This window comes from Lontra canadensis, unplaced genomic scaffold, assembly GCF_010015895.1.
Source record: "Lontra canadensis isolate GAN:19392208 unplaced genomic scaffold, GSC_riverotter_1.0 scaffold18, whole genome shotgun sequence".
Taxonomy (NCBI): domain Eukaryota; kingdom Metazoa; phylum Chordata; class Mammalia; order Carnivora; family Mustelidae; genus Lontra; species Lontra canadensis.
Genome location: NW_022631012.1, coordinates 13,417,985 through 13,433,812, shown reverse-complemented (window position 1 = coordinate 13,433,812; position 15,828 = coordinate 13,417,985). Strand labels below are relative to the sequence as shown.

Genomic DNA, 15,828 nt, shown 5'->3' with positions numbered 1-15,828 from the left:
TATTTTGCTCCACCCACTTGGTCCCCATTGGTCCTCTTGCCTGTGTTCTGCGCTGAGGTTTTGAAGAGCTCACCATAGAGGGCAACACCCTAGGGACACTGAAGTCATGGCCAGTACTATTCCATTTATATCCTTGAACAGGATTTATTGCAGGTTTTTCTTCAGAAATGGGTTTGTTTGGATTGCTGGGGAGGGCAGTGTCACATCTAATATCAATTCTTCTATTGGGTAATAGGGACTTTTTGATGTAAGCCTTAAGACTTGCTTTTTGTAACAAACATAGAATTTCATCGGTCAATATATGTCAAGTTTCTCTTACCAGAATAATCCATTTTAAAGTTAAGAAATTTAGCATTCCGTTTTCATAAAGGAAAAAAGAAAAAAGCAGTGGTGGCTTCTTTTCCTTTGTCTTGACTAAGATCTGAGAGTCAGAAAACCTTGGCAGAGACTGCATGCTACCTTCTTACTGTGGGGCAACCTTTTGTTCACTCTGCAGCCAGTCATTTTTACACTGAGTTCCCCAGAGCCCTGGGGCCTTCTGAAGGAGAGAAAATCAAATGACTTCGGGCCTCACCCTCAGCCCTCTGGGCTAAGCAGTAACCCTTTTGATTAATTTGTTTACACTTTATAAGATTTCATTCGAACAAAAGTTTTGGCTGAAACAAGTTTGGAAAACACTTCTCTAAAGCCATTCAAGGTCAGATTTCAGTTTCCCAGCAATTAATGTGTTTGGTTCTGTAATCCAAACTACTTTTGTATCTTCCAAATCTAATACCATAGTCACACCTTAGTACCTAAGACTGTTCTGTTCTTCTATGTTAAATGCTTGTATTTTATGTTGACACTGAAGGATTTATTCCTATAAGTATTATGAAACCCCATGATCCATGCTTTTCGTCGTCAGTGTGCGTGCTTCTGTCAATGGAAACCATGAGCTCTTGGTGTTCCCTACTTTCCCTCTCCTAGGGGCAGAGCCAGGTGGTGAATGGACTGTGAACCCTGAAAAACAATCCCTGTGTCAGTTTTTCCCTAAGTGGAAGCAGCCATAAGGACATCCTCTGTCTCCACTTTTTCTCTCCCCAGGCTGCCTCCCCTCCATTCTTAGATCTCACAGAATCAGCTACCACTCACCTGTCAGGACTATATGTACCTTCCTCAGGCCTTCCCTGATCCCCCTCCACCAAACAAAGCTAATTCCCCTGCTCCATGCTTCTCACAATGATAAATATTTAATGGTATGTCAGTACCCACTGGGTGAATGAATGAATGAGTCACTGATGCTTCCTTCACTTAAAAGTATCTTGGGTGACCAACCAAGCATATATCCATTCCCTCAGTAGCCAAGTTGTCATTCAACTGTGGGGGATACAACCAGCTGTTCTAACTTCCAAGAGCTTGCTACCTAATCGGGAAAATGAGATACATCAAGTAGAAAACGAACTGTTAGTGGCAGATAAGAGGCTAGTTTCCCAGTTCCTGGTTTATTAAAATTTAAGTAAAAGAAGCAGTTGTTTGGATCTGCAGGTGCTTTTAGATTTGATAGAAAGAAGAAAGAGTGAAAATGAAAACACAACTGCTCAAAAACCTTTGGGATATAGCAGAGGTGGTCCTAAGAGGGAAGTATAGGGCAATACAAGCCTTTCTCAAGAAACAAGAAAGCTGGGGCGCCTGGGTGGCTCAGTGGGTTAAAGCCTCTGCCTTCATCTGAGGTCATGATCCCAGGGTCCTGGGATCGAGCCCCACATCGGGCTCTCTGCTCAGCAGGGAGCCTGCTTCCCGCCCCCCACCTGCCAACCAGTCTCTCTACCTACTTGTGATCTCTGTCTGTCAAATAAATAAATAAATAAATAAAACAAGAAAGCTCTCAAGCACACAACCTAACCCTATACCTAACGGAGGTGGAGACAGAACAGCAAATAAAGCCTAAACCCAGCAGAAAAGAAATAATAAAGATCAGAGCAGAAATCAATGAAATAGAAACCAAAAGAATAGTAGAACAGATCAATGAAACTAGGATCTGGTTCTTTGAAACAGTAAGATTAATAAACCCCTAGCCAGACTTGATCAAGATTAAAAAGAAAAGAGAAAAAACCCAAATAACGTCACGAATGAAAGAGGAGAGATCACAACCAACACCAAAAAAACACAATTATAAGAACATATTATGAGCAACCATATGCCAACAAATTAAGCAGTCTGGAAGAAATGGATGCATTCCTAGACACATATAAACTACCAAAACTGAAACAGGAAGAAATAGAAAACCTGAACAGACCCATAATGAGCAAAGAAATTGAAGCCTTAATCAAAAATCTCCCAACAAATAAGAGTCCAGGACCAGGTGGCTTCCCAGAGGAATTCTACAAAACATTTAAAGAAGAAGAAGTAATACATATTTCTCTGAAGCTGTTTCAAAAACAGTAGAAATGGAAGGAAAACTTCCCAACTCTTTCTGTGAGGCCAGAATTACCTTGATCCCAAAACCAGACAGAGGTCCCATCAGAAAGGAGAATTACAGACCAATATCCGTGATGAACATGGATGCAAAAATTCTCACCAAGATACTAGCCAATAGGATCCAACAGTACATAAAGGGATTATTCACCACAACCAAGTAGGATTTCTTCCCAGGCTGAAAGGATCGTTCAACATCCACAGATCGATCAATGTGATACACTACATAAATAAAAGAAAGGACAAGAACCATATGATCCTCTCAATAGAGACAGAAAAAACATTTGACAGACTTTAACATCCTTTCTTGATTAAAACACTTCACAGTGTAGGGACAAAGGGAACATAACTCAATATCATAAAAGCCATATACAAAAAGCCCACAGTGAATATCATTCTCAATGGGGAAAAACTAAGAGCATTTCCTCTAGGTGGGAAGCACAGCAGGGATGTCCACTATCACCACTGCTATTCAACATAGTACCAGAAGTCCTAGCCTCAGGAATCAGACAATAAAAAGAAATAAAAGGCATCCGAACAGGGAAAGAAGGAGTCAAATTTTCACTCTTAGTAGATGACATGATATTCTATGTGGAAAACCCAAAAGACTCCAATCCAAAATTGCTAGAACTCCTACAAGAATTCAGCAAAGTGGCAGGACATAAAATCAATGCAGAGAAATTAGTCGCATTTCTATACACTAACAATGAGACAGAAGGAAGAGAACTTAAGGAATCGATCCCATTTACAATCACACCAAAAACCATAAGATATCTAGGAATGAAACTTACCGAAGAGAATAAGGATCTATAGTCTGAAAACTATAGAACACTCATGAAAGAAATTGAGGAGGACACAAAGAAATGGAAAAACATGCCATGCTCATGGATTGGGAGAACAAATATTGCTAAAATGTCTATGCTTCCCAGGACAATCTATACATTCAATGCAATACCTATCAAAATACCATCAACATTTTTCACAGAGCTGGAAGAAATCCTAAAATTTGTATGGAACCAGAAAAAAAACCAAATAGCCATAGGAAAGTTGAAAAAGAAAACAAAAGTTGGTGGCTTCACAATTCCAGACTTCAAGCTCTATTACAAAGCTGTGATCATCAAGACAATATGGTACTAGAACAAAAATAGATGCATAGATCAATGGAACAAAATAGAGAACCCAGAAATGGACCCTTAACTCTGTGGTCAACTAATCTTTGACAAAGTAGGAAAGAATATCCAATGGGAAAAAAGACAGTCTCTTCAACAAATGATGTTGGAAAAACTGGATAGCCACATGCAGAAGAATGAAACTGGACCATTTTCTTAAATCATACACAAAAATAAACTCAAAATGGATAAAAGGCCTAAATGTTAGATAGGAATCCATCAAAATCCTAGAAGAGAACACAGGCAGCAACTTCTTTGATCTCAGCCACAGCAATTTCTTGCTAGACATGTTTCCAAAGGCAAGGGAAAAAAGGCAAAAATGAACTATTGGGGGGCACCTGGGTGGTTCAGTGGGTTAAGCCTCTGCCTTCGGGTCAGGTAATGATCTCAGGGTCCTGGGATGGAGCCCCGCATCAGGCTTTCTGCTCAGCAGGGAGCCTGCTTCCCCCTCTCTCTCTGCCTGCCTCTCTGCCTACTTGTGACCTCTCTGTGTGTGCCTAATAAATACATTTTTTAAAAAATGAACTATTGGGACTTCACCAAAATAAAAAGCTTTTCCACAGCAAAGAAAACAGTCCACAAAACCAAAAAACAACTTACAGAATGGGAGAAGATATTTGCAAAAGTTTTATCAGATAAAGGATTAATATCCAAAGTCTATAAAGAATTTATCAGACTCAACACCCAAATAACACATAATCCAGTTAAGAAATGGACAGAAGTCTAGGTGACGGACATTACGAAAGGCACGTGATGTAATGAACACTTGGTGTCACATACAATTGATGAATCGCTGATCTCTTCTGAAACTAATAATACACTATATGTTAATTGAATGTAAATAAAATAAAATTTTTAAAAAAGGAGAGGAAGTTAAATGTTGCTTTTTGATAGTAGTTAAAGAAGGAGGGAGGGCAGTCATAACAGGATAGAAACAGGGTTGTTATGATTTCAGACATGGGAAAGCCTTCAGTCATTTAACAAATACTTACTGGGCATTTATTATGTGGGAATTTACATATTCTAGGATACAGTGATGAGTTGAAAGTAATGTTTAAACCCTCGTGGAGATTATGTTCTAGTAGACAAGGCAATTAGAAAGGTGAGCAAGTGTCCGTGTCAGGTAACAACAGGTGCTCTGAAGAAAATGAATCAGCGTGGTGGAAATGAGAGTGCTAGAGATACTACTGCAGACTGAGAGATCGGGGAAGAGCTCAGACCCCCACAGCAAGAAGACACCAGCCATGCCAGTGTCTAACAGAAGAGAAGAGAAGTTGAGCCTAATGATTAACACTCACCAAGGTCTTGGGATAGGAAAGAATTCCGCATGTTCAAGAACCAGGGGAAGACCAACATAGCAGGGATTACAAACAAGGGAGGAAGTGGTTGAAGATTCGCTTGGAGAGGTGGGCAGGGCTAGTCCCATGGAACCTCCATGGAAATCATATGGAGTTTTGCTAAGTGCTCTGAGAGGCCATTGGAAGATTTTGAGTAGAGCAATGTCATGTTTAAGCAGAAAAATGTCAATGAAAAGAGTAATTTGCCTGGAGCGTGAGATTTTTTTGAAAAGCACGCAATCTGAGGCCTGAAACAAGGACAGACTATGGAAGGCTTTGCACCCTGGGCTAAGGAGTTAGGACCTGATGTTCCAGGCCTTGGAGAGCTATTGAAGGTATTTTTAGCAGGAGTGACGTGATCAAAAACACTGACCTATAGGTCATACCTAATTCACAGCATGATCTCCAACATCCCCTCTCAGGACTCTGTTGTGGGTTTCTTCAGCAACTTCTTAACACATGCAAAACACCTGCATACACTCCCCATTTCCACGTAAGTTTCCACGCTGTGGAAACACATGTGCAAACACTGTCTCCACAGGTGTAGGAAGATGCCTGGAACCTCGGCATTAGAACTGTAAATTTGGTTAGGAGTGTTTCTGGACTAGTTCTGTGGTGGGCAGGATTCTGAAGCCACAAGTGGACCAAGGAGGAAAGAGGATCATCCTCAGGTGGCCAAATCAGAGGGGTGCTAAGTCTTTGCTGTCTCTGGCCTGAGGCCCTGTCACAAGGTGAGGCCATCTTAAGACAAAGGAGTGACTCTAACAATGGTGTGCCAAGGCTCCAGGCCCTTGTGAAGGAAGCGTTAGGAGAGGAGAGGTCTTGCCTCCTCTCTTGAAACCAGTCCAGTTGAGCAGCCACCTGCTTTGCTCATACGTGAGGCCGAGTCCTGGGCATTACTTTAGCCGAAAGAACAAGAACGGCTTGATTTTATCACCTCATACCAAAACGGACAGGCTCAGAAAGATCAAACAGTATATTTTTCTTTTTATTAAGGAATTTGTCTATAAACTCAAGGTGTTTTAAACCAAGAGATCTTGGTTTGGGTTCCTGCTTTGCCACTTAACTTTCTTTGTGTCCCTGAGCTACCGATCTCTCATATCTCGGCCTCATTTTATTCATTTCTTCATTTTATTCATGGCTGCCTTGACTACCTCACTCTCCCAATGGAGCAGTCTTTGGGTGGGGAGGAAGTGGGGCTGGGGTAGAGAGGGGCTGGGTGATTGTGACATCCCACCCCTCCACTTTAGGGCACAGAGTACACTTATCCGTGTGATTCCTACAAGGACATTTCTGCAGCTAGAGTAAGAAAAAAGTCGGGAAAAGTGCGAGGTCTCAGAAAGCCCACTTCTGGCTCTCTTTGAGAAGGATGAAATCTGTCCAGAATATATTCCTGGGGCTGAGAGAGTGTGCAGAGTCCGTTCAAGTTTAGGTGGTTGTTTATGGTTTTCACACACTGAAGCCATTCAACTCACAAGAAAGCCAGAAGAGTGGGATGTGCATGGAAGCCGGGATTGGTGGGAAGGAGAGGAAGAGGCTGGGCCACACGGGTACCCTAGACTTAAAAGGCCACAAGCAGGGACGTCTCCACCCCTTGACCTGCTCTCTGGGGCTCTAAGCTGCCTGCTTCTGCACAGGGAGAGATTTCAGTTGCTTGGCTCTAAATTCTCATTTCTCTGGTGCCAAAGAACAGCCTTGCTTAGAGTTGTAAGGCGAAGTTTATTCACAGGTGCAATGTCTTGCCCATCGAAGCTGGATGACTTGGTTTTCTTTGTGAATGGGAGAAAGGTAAGTGTTGGGTGATTCTACTGCGGCTTGCAGAGACAGCAGGAAACTACCAGCTTGAGGGCAGTTCTTGTCCAGTCAGGAACAGGAAGCCAGGGACTCGGAACCCACACTAATTTGGCCTCTTGCCCACTCAGCCAAGGCTCAGCTTCTGAGAATCTGGGGAGGTGGTAAAGCATCGGGGTGAATCATGCGTGCCCCGGCCTCGAATCCAGCTCTGCCCTTTACTGCATAACTTTACGCGAGTTACTTCACCTCCCTGAGCCTCAGAGGACCCATCTCTAGGATCTGTAACTATGTTATAGATTGTTATAACTTTATATAATATATATACTATATATGGATTGTTATAACTTTAACTTTTTATAGAATGTTATAACTTTAATCTTAAAAAGATTAAAATAGAGTTGCTTCTTTCATCGATTAGGAATCCCCTAGGTCCTTATAAAGCACTTAGCACTGGGCCTGATATCCTGGAAGCACTGTATCTAGTAACATATCTTGATCCTCAAGCTCAGGAGGACAAGAAATAGAGCTTTATTTTTTCTATTTATTAACTTAATTTTTCTGTCAAGACTTCAGTAATCAGAATTTGTCAAAATGTAATTGCAGTCAATTTTCAATCCAGGTGACAACTAAGTTCTAGGGGAACCTACATGACAAGAACAGTGGGATCTGCCGTTGTCGCTGTCCCCTAGCAAGTCCCTGTCAGTGCTCACCATCCATCCACACAGGCTGCTGATTGACCCTCAGTGCCCTCTTCCAGGACCCTCTTCTTGGGAACTTCTAGCTCTCAGGGGGACCATTCTGTAGTTCCCAAAGGATGTGGCTTTGCTTTGGTCTTGCCACCTCCTCCAAGGCCTCTCAGCATTCCAGCTCCACAGACCTAACTGCGATTTGGCCACGTCCAGCCTCCCACCCCAGGAAAGGAGATAGGACATAGTTTCATCATGTCCCTTGTAACCAGTCTCCACAGCCAGCAGCCACCATATATTCTCCCAAAGCTTCATTCATGAGCTGAGTCCCAACTCACTTGTTCCACTCGCCTAGGCTTTGGAGGCTCCTTTGTCTATTTTCTGTTCCAAATCCCTCCAAAATCATGAGCCCAGAATTACTTTGGGGGGTCTACACAGGTTCATGTTTTTCTTCTAGGGAAAAAAGTAGACCCTAACATTAATAGCCCACTGTGTCTCCTTCCCTCTGATGCCCCAGCATGGCTGGAGGTGTTTAGAGGATCCTCTAAGATAAAATCAAAGGAAATGTCCCAAAATAAGCAAGTAGGAAAGAAGCACCAAAGAAGATCCCTCCAGGCTTCTGAGCGCTAGCTCCCCACTTTTCAAGGAGAGGGAGGGAAAAATTCTAGTGCACCACCAGAGACACCCTGGGCCCTGAGCTGGGACAACAAGTCTCACCATTGGCTCCTCTGCCATGAGGGGACTGGCACACTCAGGAACCCCTTCAGGATGACAGCAACTCTCCCCACCTCCCATCTCTGCCACCAACTCTTGAGATCCCTCGTTATCATGTGTGCTCCCCACTAGGGGTGTGTCAGAGGTGCCAGGAAGAGAAACTCTTCCTCTCTAGATGTCTTCCCTCCGGGACCCTTTATTGTGCACGTGCGCGCGCGCGCGCGCGCGCACACACACACACACACACACACACACGGCATCCAAGTCTCTTCCCAATTTCAAATATCCTAAGAGTACAAAAGACTGAGTTGGAAGATTCCACACACACAGGTAGTGGAGCAAACATGAAGAACGTTAACTCCCTGTGGGGGCTTACTCAGTGGTGGTTCCCCATTCTAATCACATATAAAAGCATTGTTGTCGCACTTACTTGGTAAGTCTCCAGCTCTGTACACTCAAACTTGTTTGGCTTCAGAGCAAAAAATAAATGGGCAGATGAAAGTATTATACCCAAGCCCCCAAATCAAGCAGGCCATGGCAGACATTACCCTGGGTCACCCATTCGATCCCCATAATAACTCTCTTTCCTCTTTCCAACGCAGGTGATAGAGAGGAATGTGGACCCAGAAGTCACTCTGCTGACCTTCCTCCGAAAGAACCGGATCCTTTTGATCAAAGTCTGGGCAGTGTCTATGTTTGCCTTAAAACTTAAGCCTGCTGTGATTGTGAAAGACATTCTAACCTCTCCATCTCCAGTCAGCCCCATTGGCCCTTGCTGTCTCTTTGCTTTTGGCAGTGGTTTTAAGGATATTAAGTTAATTGGGCTATTTGGGAGGATGAAGTTTCCCCAGAGCTTCTTATATCTGGATTTAATAGCAATGAAATAGAAGCTAAGCTCCTTACTTCAGCACTAATTATTCTTTAAGGGCTCTCCAAATCCCCAGCAGGGTGGTTATGTAATAGAGGTCTGTGTTGCCTGTACCCCATCCTGGCAGGAAACCAGATTCTCAAGATTCAGGAAGAGCACGTGTCATGGGAAAAGATTGCCTTTCCCTCCATCCGTTCTCTGACGAGAGATTTTCCCTACTATTTCCCGACCTTTTTAGATCTTCATAATGCCAAACGTTTGGGTTTTGGGTTTTTTTTTAAGATTGATTGATTGATTTATTTATTTGACAGACAGGGATCACAAGTAGGCAGAGAGGCAGGCAGAGAGAGAGGGGGAAGCAGGCTCCCCGCTGAGCAGAGAGCCCGATGCGGGGCTCAATCCCAGGACTCTGGGATCATGACCTGAGCTGAAGGTAGAGGCTTTAACCCACGGAGCCACCCAGGAACCCCGTGCCACACGTTTGAAGTGGTAAGTCTAATGTATCTCTCCGAGAAAATGAAAGGTAAATAAAGAAATGGCAGAAATTATAAATGGATGGAGTCCACCCATGGACAGGTGTTGCTTAAAAGTCCACATGGTATTTAGTTAGTTATCAATGTTTGAAAATTAGGAAGTCTCATATTTTATAAAATCAAGATTTTTCAGCTTCTCATGAGAAACAAGAGAATAGTCTTTGCTGCGTGGTGGCCATTTTGCTGAACAGAGAAGGGACTGTCCCTAGCGCCCTACCTAGAGTGGGCCACAGGCTCTCCAGTTCCACGCAGCCCACTCCGCTCATTTACATGCCTCTCTGATAAGCATCTAATGTTATAACTTAATTTACATGAATAAGCCCTATGGCTTAAAAAAAAAAAAAGCAGTGATTCTGAAATCTTCTGAATGAGTCTAATGAATTACATCCAATCTCGAAAACTAAACGGGGTGGAAATGGACCACACGTAGGAAGAAGGAGGAATAAAGAGAGGGGGATGGAGTCTGAGCCTGGATTTGGGCTCGGGCTCCAACCAAGCGAGAGCAGAGGGACACTTTAGGTGGGATTTGAAAGTAAGGATGAGAGTTTTTGCCAAAGCTCACTCACTTGTTTTCAAACCACAAGACTCTTAATCATAGGAAACAAACAGGTTTGCTTGGAGGAGAGCAGGTGAGGGCATGGGCTAACTGGGTGACGGACATTAGGGAGGACTCGTGACGGAATCATGAGCAATGAGTATCATATAAGACATATGAATCACAGCTCTACCTCTGAAACTAATCCTATATTAATGTTAATTAATTGAATTTAAACTTAAAAAATTAAAAAGGAAAAATAAAATAATTAAAAAACAAAACAAACACAATACAAACGGACAAAACTAAAATACATCGAACTGCTAAAAATGCTCTTCTTGGGGCACCTGGGTAGCTCAGTGGGTTAAGCCTCTGCCTTCGGCTCAGGTCATGGTCTCAGGGTCCTGGGATCGAGGCCCACATCGGGCTCTCTGCTCTGCCTGGAGCCTGCTTCCTCCTCTCTCAGCCTGCCTCTGTGCCTACTTGTGATCTCTGTCTGTCAAATAAATAAATAAAATCTTTAAAAAAAAAAATGCTCTTCTCTCCCAGTTACAAAATTGGAACCCGGAATACCTATAATGAAATAGGACTTTTCAAAGGGTTTTCACAGCCACCATCCTGTAAGATGCTCATGATAAGCCCGTGAAGATAAAGTAGGTATTACCTTTCTCTCTTAGCAAGTGAGAAAACAGACAGGAAAAGTTAGTGGGTTTGGTATCGCACAACTTATAGGATCTAGAGTGGCCTTTACTGAGACCTGGCGAGGAAATGAATTCTCAGACCTACATTTCCCCTTCCTCACTAGCGACACCCTAGGGAGGCAGCCATAGGGGGTAACGCGTGCCATGACAACCTTTCCTTGACCAGCCCCTCTAGTACGCCTCACGGGAACCAAATACGCCTGCGGAAGAGGAGGCTGCGGGGCCTGCACTGTTATGGTGTCTAAGTGCGACCCGCTGTCTGCGAAGATCAGGTATCCAACCCAGAGGCCAGAGGTCAGAGGCCAGGGGGGCTTGGTTTCTTGGCCAGGCTTATATTCCCATCGGAGAGCAAACTGTCTCTAAGATCATGTGACTCTAACCTCTCTAGACCTTTAACCCCTCTAAAAATCAGATAAAAGCTATGAGCTCTCTCCTCAGAAGGTACATAAACGAATCCTGTGTTATACATAGTTTCGGGAGATTATAGACCTCTTAAGGCCCATCTATGTAGGAATTCATAAGATTTAATAAACACATGCCTCCCTGGTGAGACCAGTTGAAAAGCAAAGAAGGGATGTCCAGAAAACTGGGCCCCCTTTAAGGTTTCTGGGCTGAAAACAGCCGGATCCTCATTGCAGCTCAATGTACTCATCCAGGGAGTAAATGCTTGACTTCAGAGAAACATTAGTCTTTGGAGGTCACTTACTCCCTGTCTGCACACTTATCACGAGCACAGCTTGTCCTCCTCACACTCTACTCCCTATGCTATTGCCCTGATGATTAAAGTTTAATAAATAAACTTAAACAATAAAGGTGGGGGCAGAATTTGGCTTGGGACCTTTCGCCACTAAAGCATCTTGTTCCCTCCTCCCCCACCTTGCCTTCTCCTTTCTCCTACTAAGGTATCTGGAGTGATCTTTTCATCCACCACCTCAGGATTTGCTAGCCAAACCAACACATCTATGTGTCCCAGGTTAAGAAAACATTCATTTTACAAATGAGGAAACTGAGGCTTAAAGAGATAAAGTGACTTGTTCAAGGTCAGAGAAGGTTCTAGAACAAGGACTTGAACCCATATTTTCTGGCTCTGAAGTTAACATCTTTTCTACTGCTGGGCTGGACCAGCCTTGCTGAGCAGGGACCTGGGCCACGATTGCATCCTTTCACTAAGGGTCAGATTCCAGGACTTGGGCTACTCTCAAATCTACTGCCTCAAGAAATCAAGAAATGGCCTCAGAACACATGTCATTTCACTGTTGAATGACCTTATCAGGAGTGTTTAAAATTAACAGCAAAAAAATTCTCAAATGTAGACATAAAAGCCATTAAGTGTGCCTTTTACCTGTTACGGGGTCAGCATCCTAATGAATACTAGTCCATATCCAATCATACTCCTGGCAACATGAGTCCATTCCCACTGAGTCCAGACTCGAGTAGGTCTATACAGGCTTAGAAAGTTCTTCTGAGGTTCAGAATGCCTGGGTTCCCTCGAAGGATCCTCAGTCCTTACAGAGAGTACAAAGTCAGCAGAGAGGACTCTAAATTTTCCTTCCCTGTCACCCCGTCAGTTCCCCATCCCCCAGGCTGAATGATAGGCTTGGGGGGGGTTTCTGCTGCCCTTCTTCATTCCCAGATTCCCAAGAGGCAGGACTGTGTTATTTCCCTTGATTTTCCTTGTGTTCCTCCTATGAAGACACTTCTCCATCACTGCGTGCCTGGTGCCCATCTGCTCTCTGTATGGGGCTGCTATCACCACCGTGGAAGGTGTTGGAAGCATCAACACCAGGCTTCACCCTGTGCAGGTAAGAGCACATTGTCATTTTCTTCTTAACTTTTTCTTTTTAACCAACACTGTGTTGACTGCCCTGCCTGGAGCTTCTAGGTTGTACTCAGGTAAGTAGAAGCTTTGGATGCGTATTGATCGAGATAATAACACCCAAGTGATTTAAAGAAAGCTGGAAATCCATCCACATTTTATTAGATGATTATCTTTTTTCCTACTTTTTTCCCCCTGAATGATAAGCAGGATTATCAAAACATCGACTGGAGCCTGTGGGACTATAAGCTGGAGTAAATACTGTGCACGGGCTCTTCTCCATAGAATAAAATGTCAGAGGTGAACAAGATAAAACCCAGACTTATTCCCTGTAGCATAGGAGGTCTTGGGAGGAAAATTAGAACCAAGGCTGACTATACCAGAGCACAAGGACAATCATTTCTCCAAATCTTAACTTGAAGCTGGAACACAGAGGCTGGTTTTAAGCTTTGGCAGAAAACACATCGACTCCTCTGTCACTGTCACAAAGAAGGGAGACAGAGAACTAGAGAATCGTAGGTCCCGATCCACCAGGACCACAGGTGCTTCCAGCAGGGTCTCTGGGTTTCACAACATGAGAATCGATTCCAGGAAAGCTCAGCAAAGGCCAAGGACCCAGCAGAATTTACTGAAATGTCTGGGGAGATCAGAAAGGATAACGCTGTGAAATTTAGAACAGAGCTTCCCAAACTTTAATGCGCGAAGAATCATCTGGGAGCTTGTTACAAATACAGAGTCTGAGTTGGGAGGTTTGAGCAGAGGCCTGAGGTCCTGCACGTCCTGCAAGCTCCCAGGTGGGACCAACCCCGCTGGTCCATGGACAGCACTTCAGACAGCAAGGATCTGGGACACAGACCAAAATCTTGGATCTTTGAAAGTAGAACTCCTTTGGAGCCAACACAAAAGAATTTAAAGAAAAAAGTAAAGTGAGGTCAACAGTAATTAGTCTCCAAATTAATCAAAAAAGAGGTGGCCCCATGGTCAGAATTAGGCTGGACGAGATATGGAGGTGTTCAAGAAAATTGTTTTTGAAACTTACACATAATTTTCTTTATTACTGATTTCTGGAGAATACTCACTCTGGGAATAGAAGCTGCACCCCGTTAATTCCCAGTTAGAAGGATTTAAGCATCTGAGCTTGAGAGATGATTATAATGATAGACTATGGCTTCTGAGGTACCTCGTCCAGAGCAGCCAAGGAAAGGGGTCCTGGCCTTCTCCGAGCAAGGGAAGGGATGCACTGCTCCGGGACTGGGTTCCACCATGATTAGGGAGGTGCCAGATGGGGACTTTGGTGAGGGGTGGTGACGGCAGAAAGGCCTGTGATCATGCATGTGTCCTTCTAGGAGAGGATTGCCAAGAGCCATGGCACCCAGTGTGGCTTCTGCACGCCTGGGATGGTGATGTCCATGTACACTCTGCTTAGGAACCACCAGCAGCCCTCAGAGGAGCAGCTCCTGGAAGCCCTGGGAGGTAGGGCTGACATGCACAGAGACCACCACCCGCCTGACGCCCGGTAGGAATCATGCTTCAGGCTGCTGGGGCCCACTCACGAGGTCATCCCAGTGCCCAACCAGGGGCCCCCTGGTTGTTTCTAGAGTAGCTACAGCTCACCCAGGAGCAGAGAAGAACGGTAGCGCACTTGCTGGAGAGGCCACACGCCCATCTGGACACCTCAGTTCTCTCTCCAGTGACTGATTTGGCTTCTTCTATCTTCCCTGGCGCTGTCACATCAGAGTGCCACCAACGGGGTCGGTTAAAACAACAGGAATTTATTCTTTCCCAGCTCTGGAGGCTACACATCTGAAACCAAGCTGTCAGCAGGGTCGTGCTCCCCCTGGAGGCTCTGGAAGAGGATTCTTCCTTGCCTCTTCTTTGCCTCTGGTGCTTGGCAGCCATCCTGGCATTCCTGGACTTAAAGACGCCTCACTCCAGTCTTTGCCTCTGTCTTCTCATGGGCTTCTCCCCACTGTGTTTGTGTCCAAATTCTCTTCTTCTTATAAGTACCTGAGTCCTTACAAGGATTAGAATGGACTCTAATCCAGTAGGACCTCAATTTAACTGTCTACAAAGTTCCTGTTCCCAAATAAGGTCATATCCATAGGTTCCAGGTGTTAGAACTTCAGCATATCTTTTTGGGAGGACACAATTCAACCCACAACAGAGCCCTTCAGAAATTAAAAGGATGCTTTAAATTTTGCAATGGGTTGACATTACTAAAGTGGAGTACCTACTCATATCTCTTTTTCAGGATCAATAAACACCATTTTCAAGTGTCAGCAGTCCCTAAACAAGTCATCTGTTAAACACACAAGTTCTTAGATTGAGACCTGAGGGGTGAGCACAGACACACTCTTGTAATCTGCCAGTTGCTGGCAGTTGCTTCCTTTTCTCTCCTCACCCCATTACAGAAAATCATATAGTGCCTTAAATCTGGTCCATACTTTCTTGTTCTCAGATCCCCTGCATCTTACATAGATACATGCTGAATGAATGAACAAACTAATAGTGGACTCAAATGAGCTCACCAGATAGGTGGCCATCTCCTTTAGGACAGAGAATAAAACTGGAATTGATGTGGTGGGAACATTCGTGTTCTAAGAAGAGGAAAAAAACATTGGACAGTCTGGCAGATATTTAAACACTCTCGAAAAAAATAAAAATAAAATAAAATAAAAACCCCAAAACCAACAACCAAGTCTGTTTCAACTTTCAAAAGAAACTAGTAAAACTAAAACCTACTCATAAGCATGCCTCTTCTCTGTTAAGGTCATCTTTGCCGCTGCACCGGGTATCGGCCCATTCTCGCAGGTGGAAGGACCTTCTGTGTGGTGAGTACATGACTGGGGATGCCCTGCAGAGCGAGAACGGCAGTGACAGCGGGCCAAGGCTGGGAATACAGGGGCTGCACTGTTCAGATCATCGAAACGGACAATAAGGGAGACCAAGTGAGTTAGTTCCAACCGACTCATGAGAATTTTAGCTGTTTGTTGAGGATAGGGTGAACGTTACACGACCTCTGATGTTCCACATCCCACCACAAGTAGTAGAGGTGAGCCTGGAAGTGGACCAGCAGGTGCATCCCTCTCCCCAGATCCGGGCCGGTCCTCGTAGGCACATGTCCCAGACTTCTGCTGCCACACAGGGGAGCCAAAGTTGATAAGCAGAGAAATAAAACGAACAGCTTGTAAACCCATTAAATTGCCAGTGTAGGGCTGCCT

The 15,828-nt window shown here is 44.3% G+C and overlaps 1 protein-coding gene across 2 annotated transcripts in view; it reads left to right on the top strand.

The window, feature by feature from the left end:
- Window positions 1-6,694: 6,694 nt before the first annotated feature.
- LOC116869144 (aldehyde oxidase 2) overlaps window positions 6,695-15,828 on the top strand; it is a 79,950-nt gene continuing 70,816 nt past the window's right edge. Inside the window, exons 1-6 of one of the 2 annotated variants that reach the window (XM_032860124.1) lie at window positions 6,695-6,748; window positions 8,757-8,814; window positions 10,967-11,063; window positions 12,485-12,593; window positions 13,954-14,080; window positions 15,377-15,438. In XM_032860124.1, the coding sequence (XP_032716015.1) occupies window positions 6,695-6,748; window positions 8,757-8,814; window positions 10,967-11,063; window positions 12,485-12,593; window positions 13,954-14,080; window positions 15,377-15,438 (507 nt within the window). Of the gene's footprint in view, window positions 6,749-8,756; window positions 8,815-10,966; window positions 11,064-12,243; window positions 12,594-13,953; window positions 14,081-15,376; window positions 15,439-15,828 lie in introns of those variants that run through there. The other variant, XM_032860123.1, reaches the window with a different exon arrangement.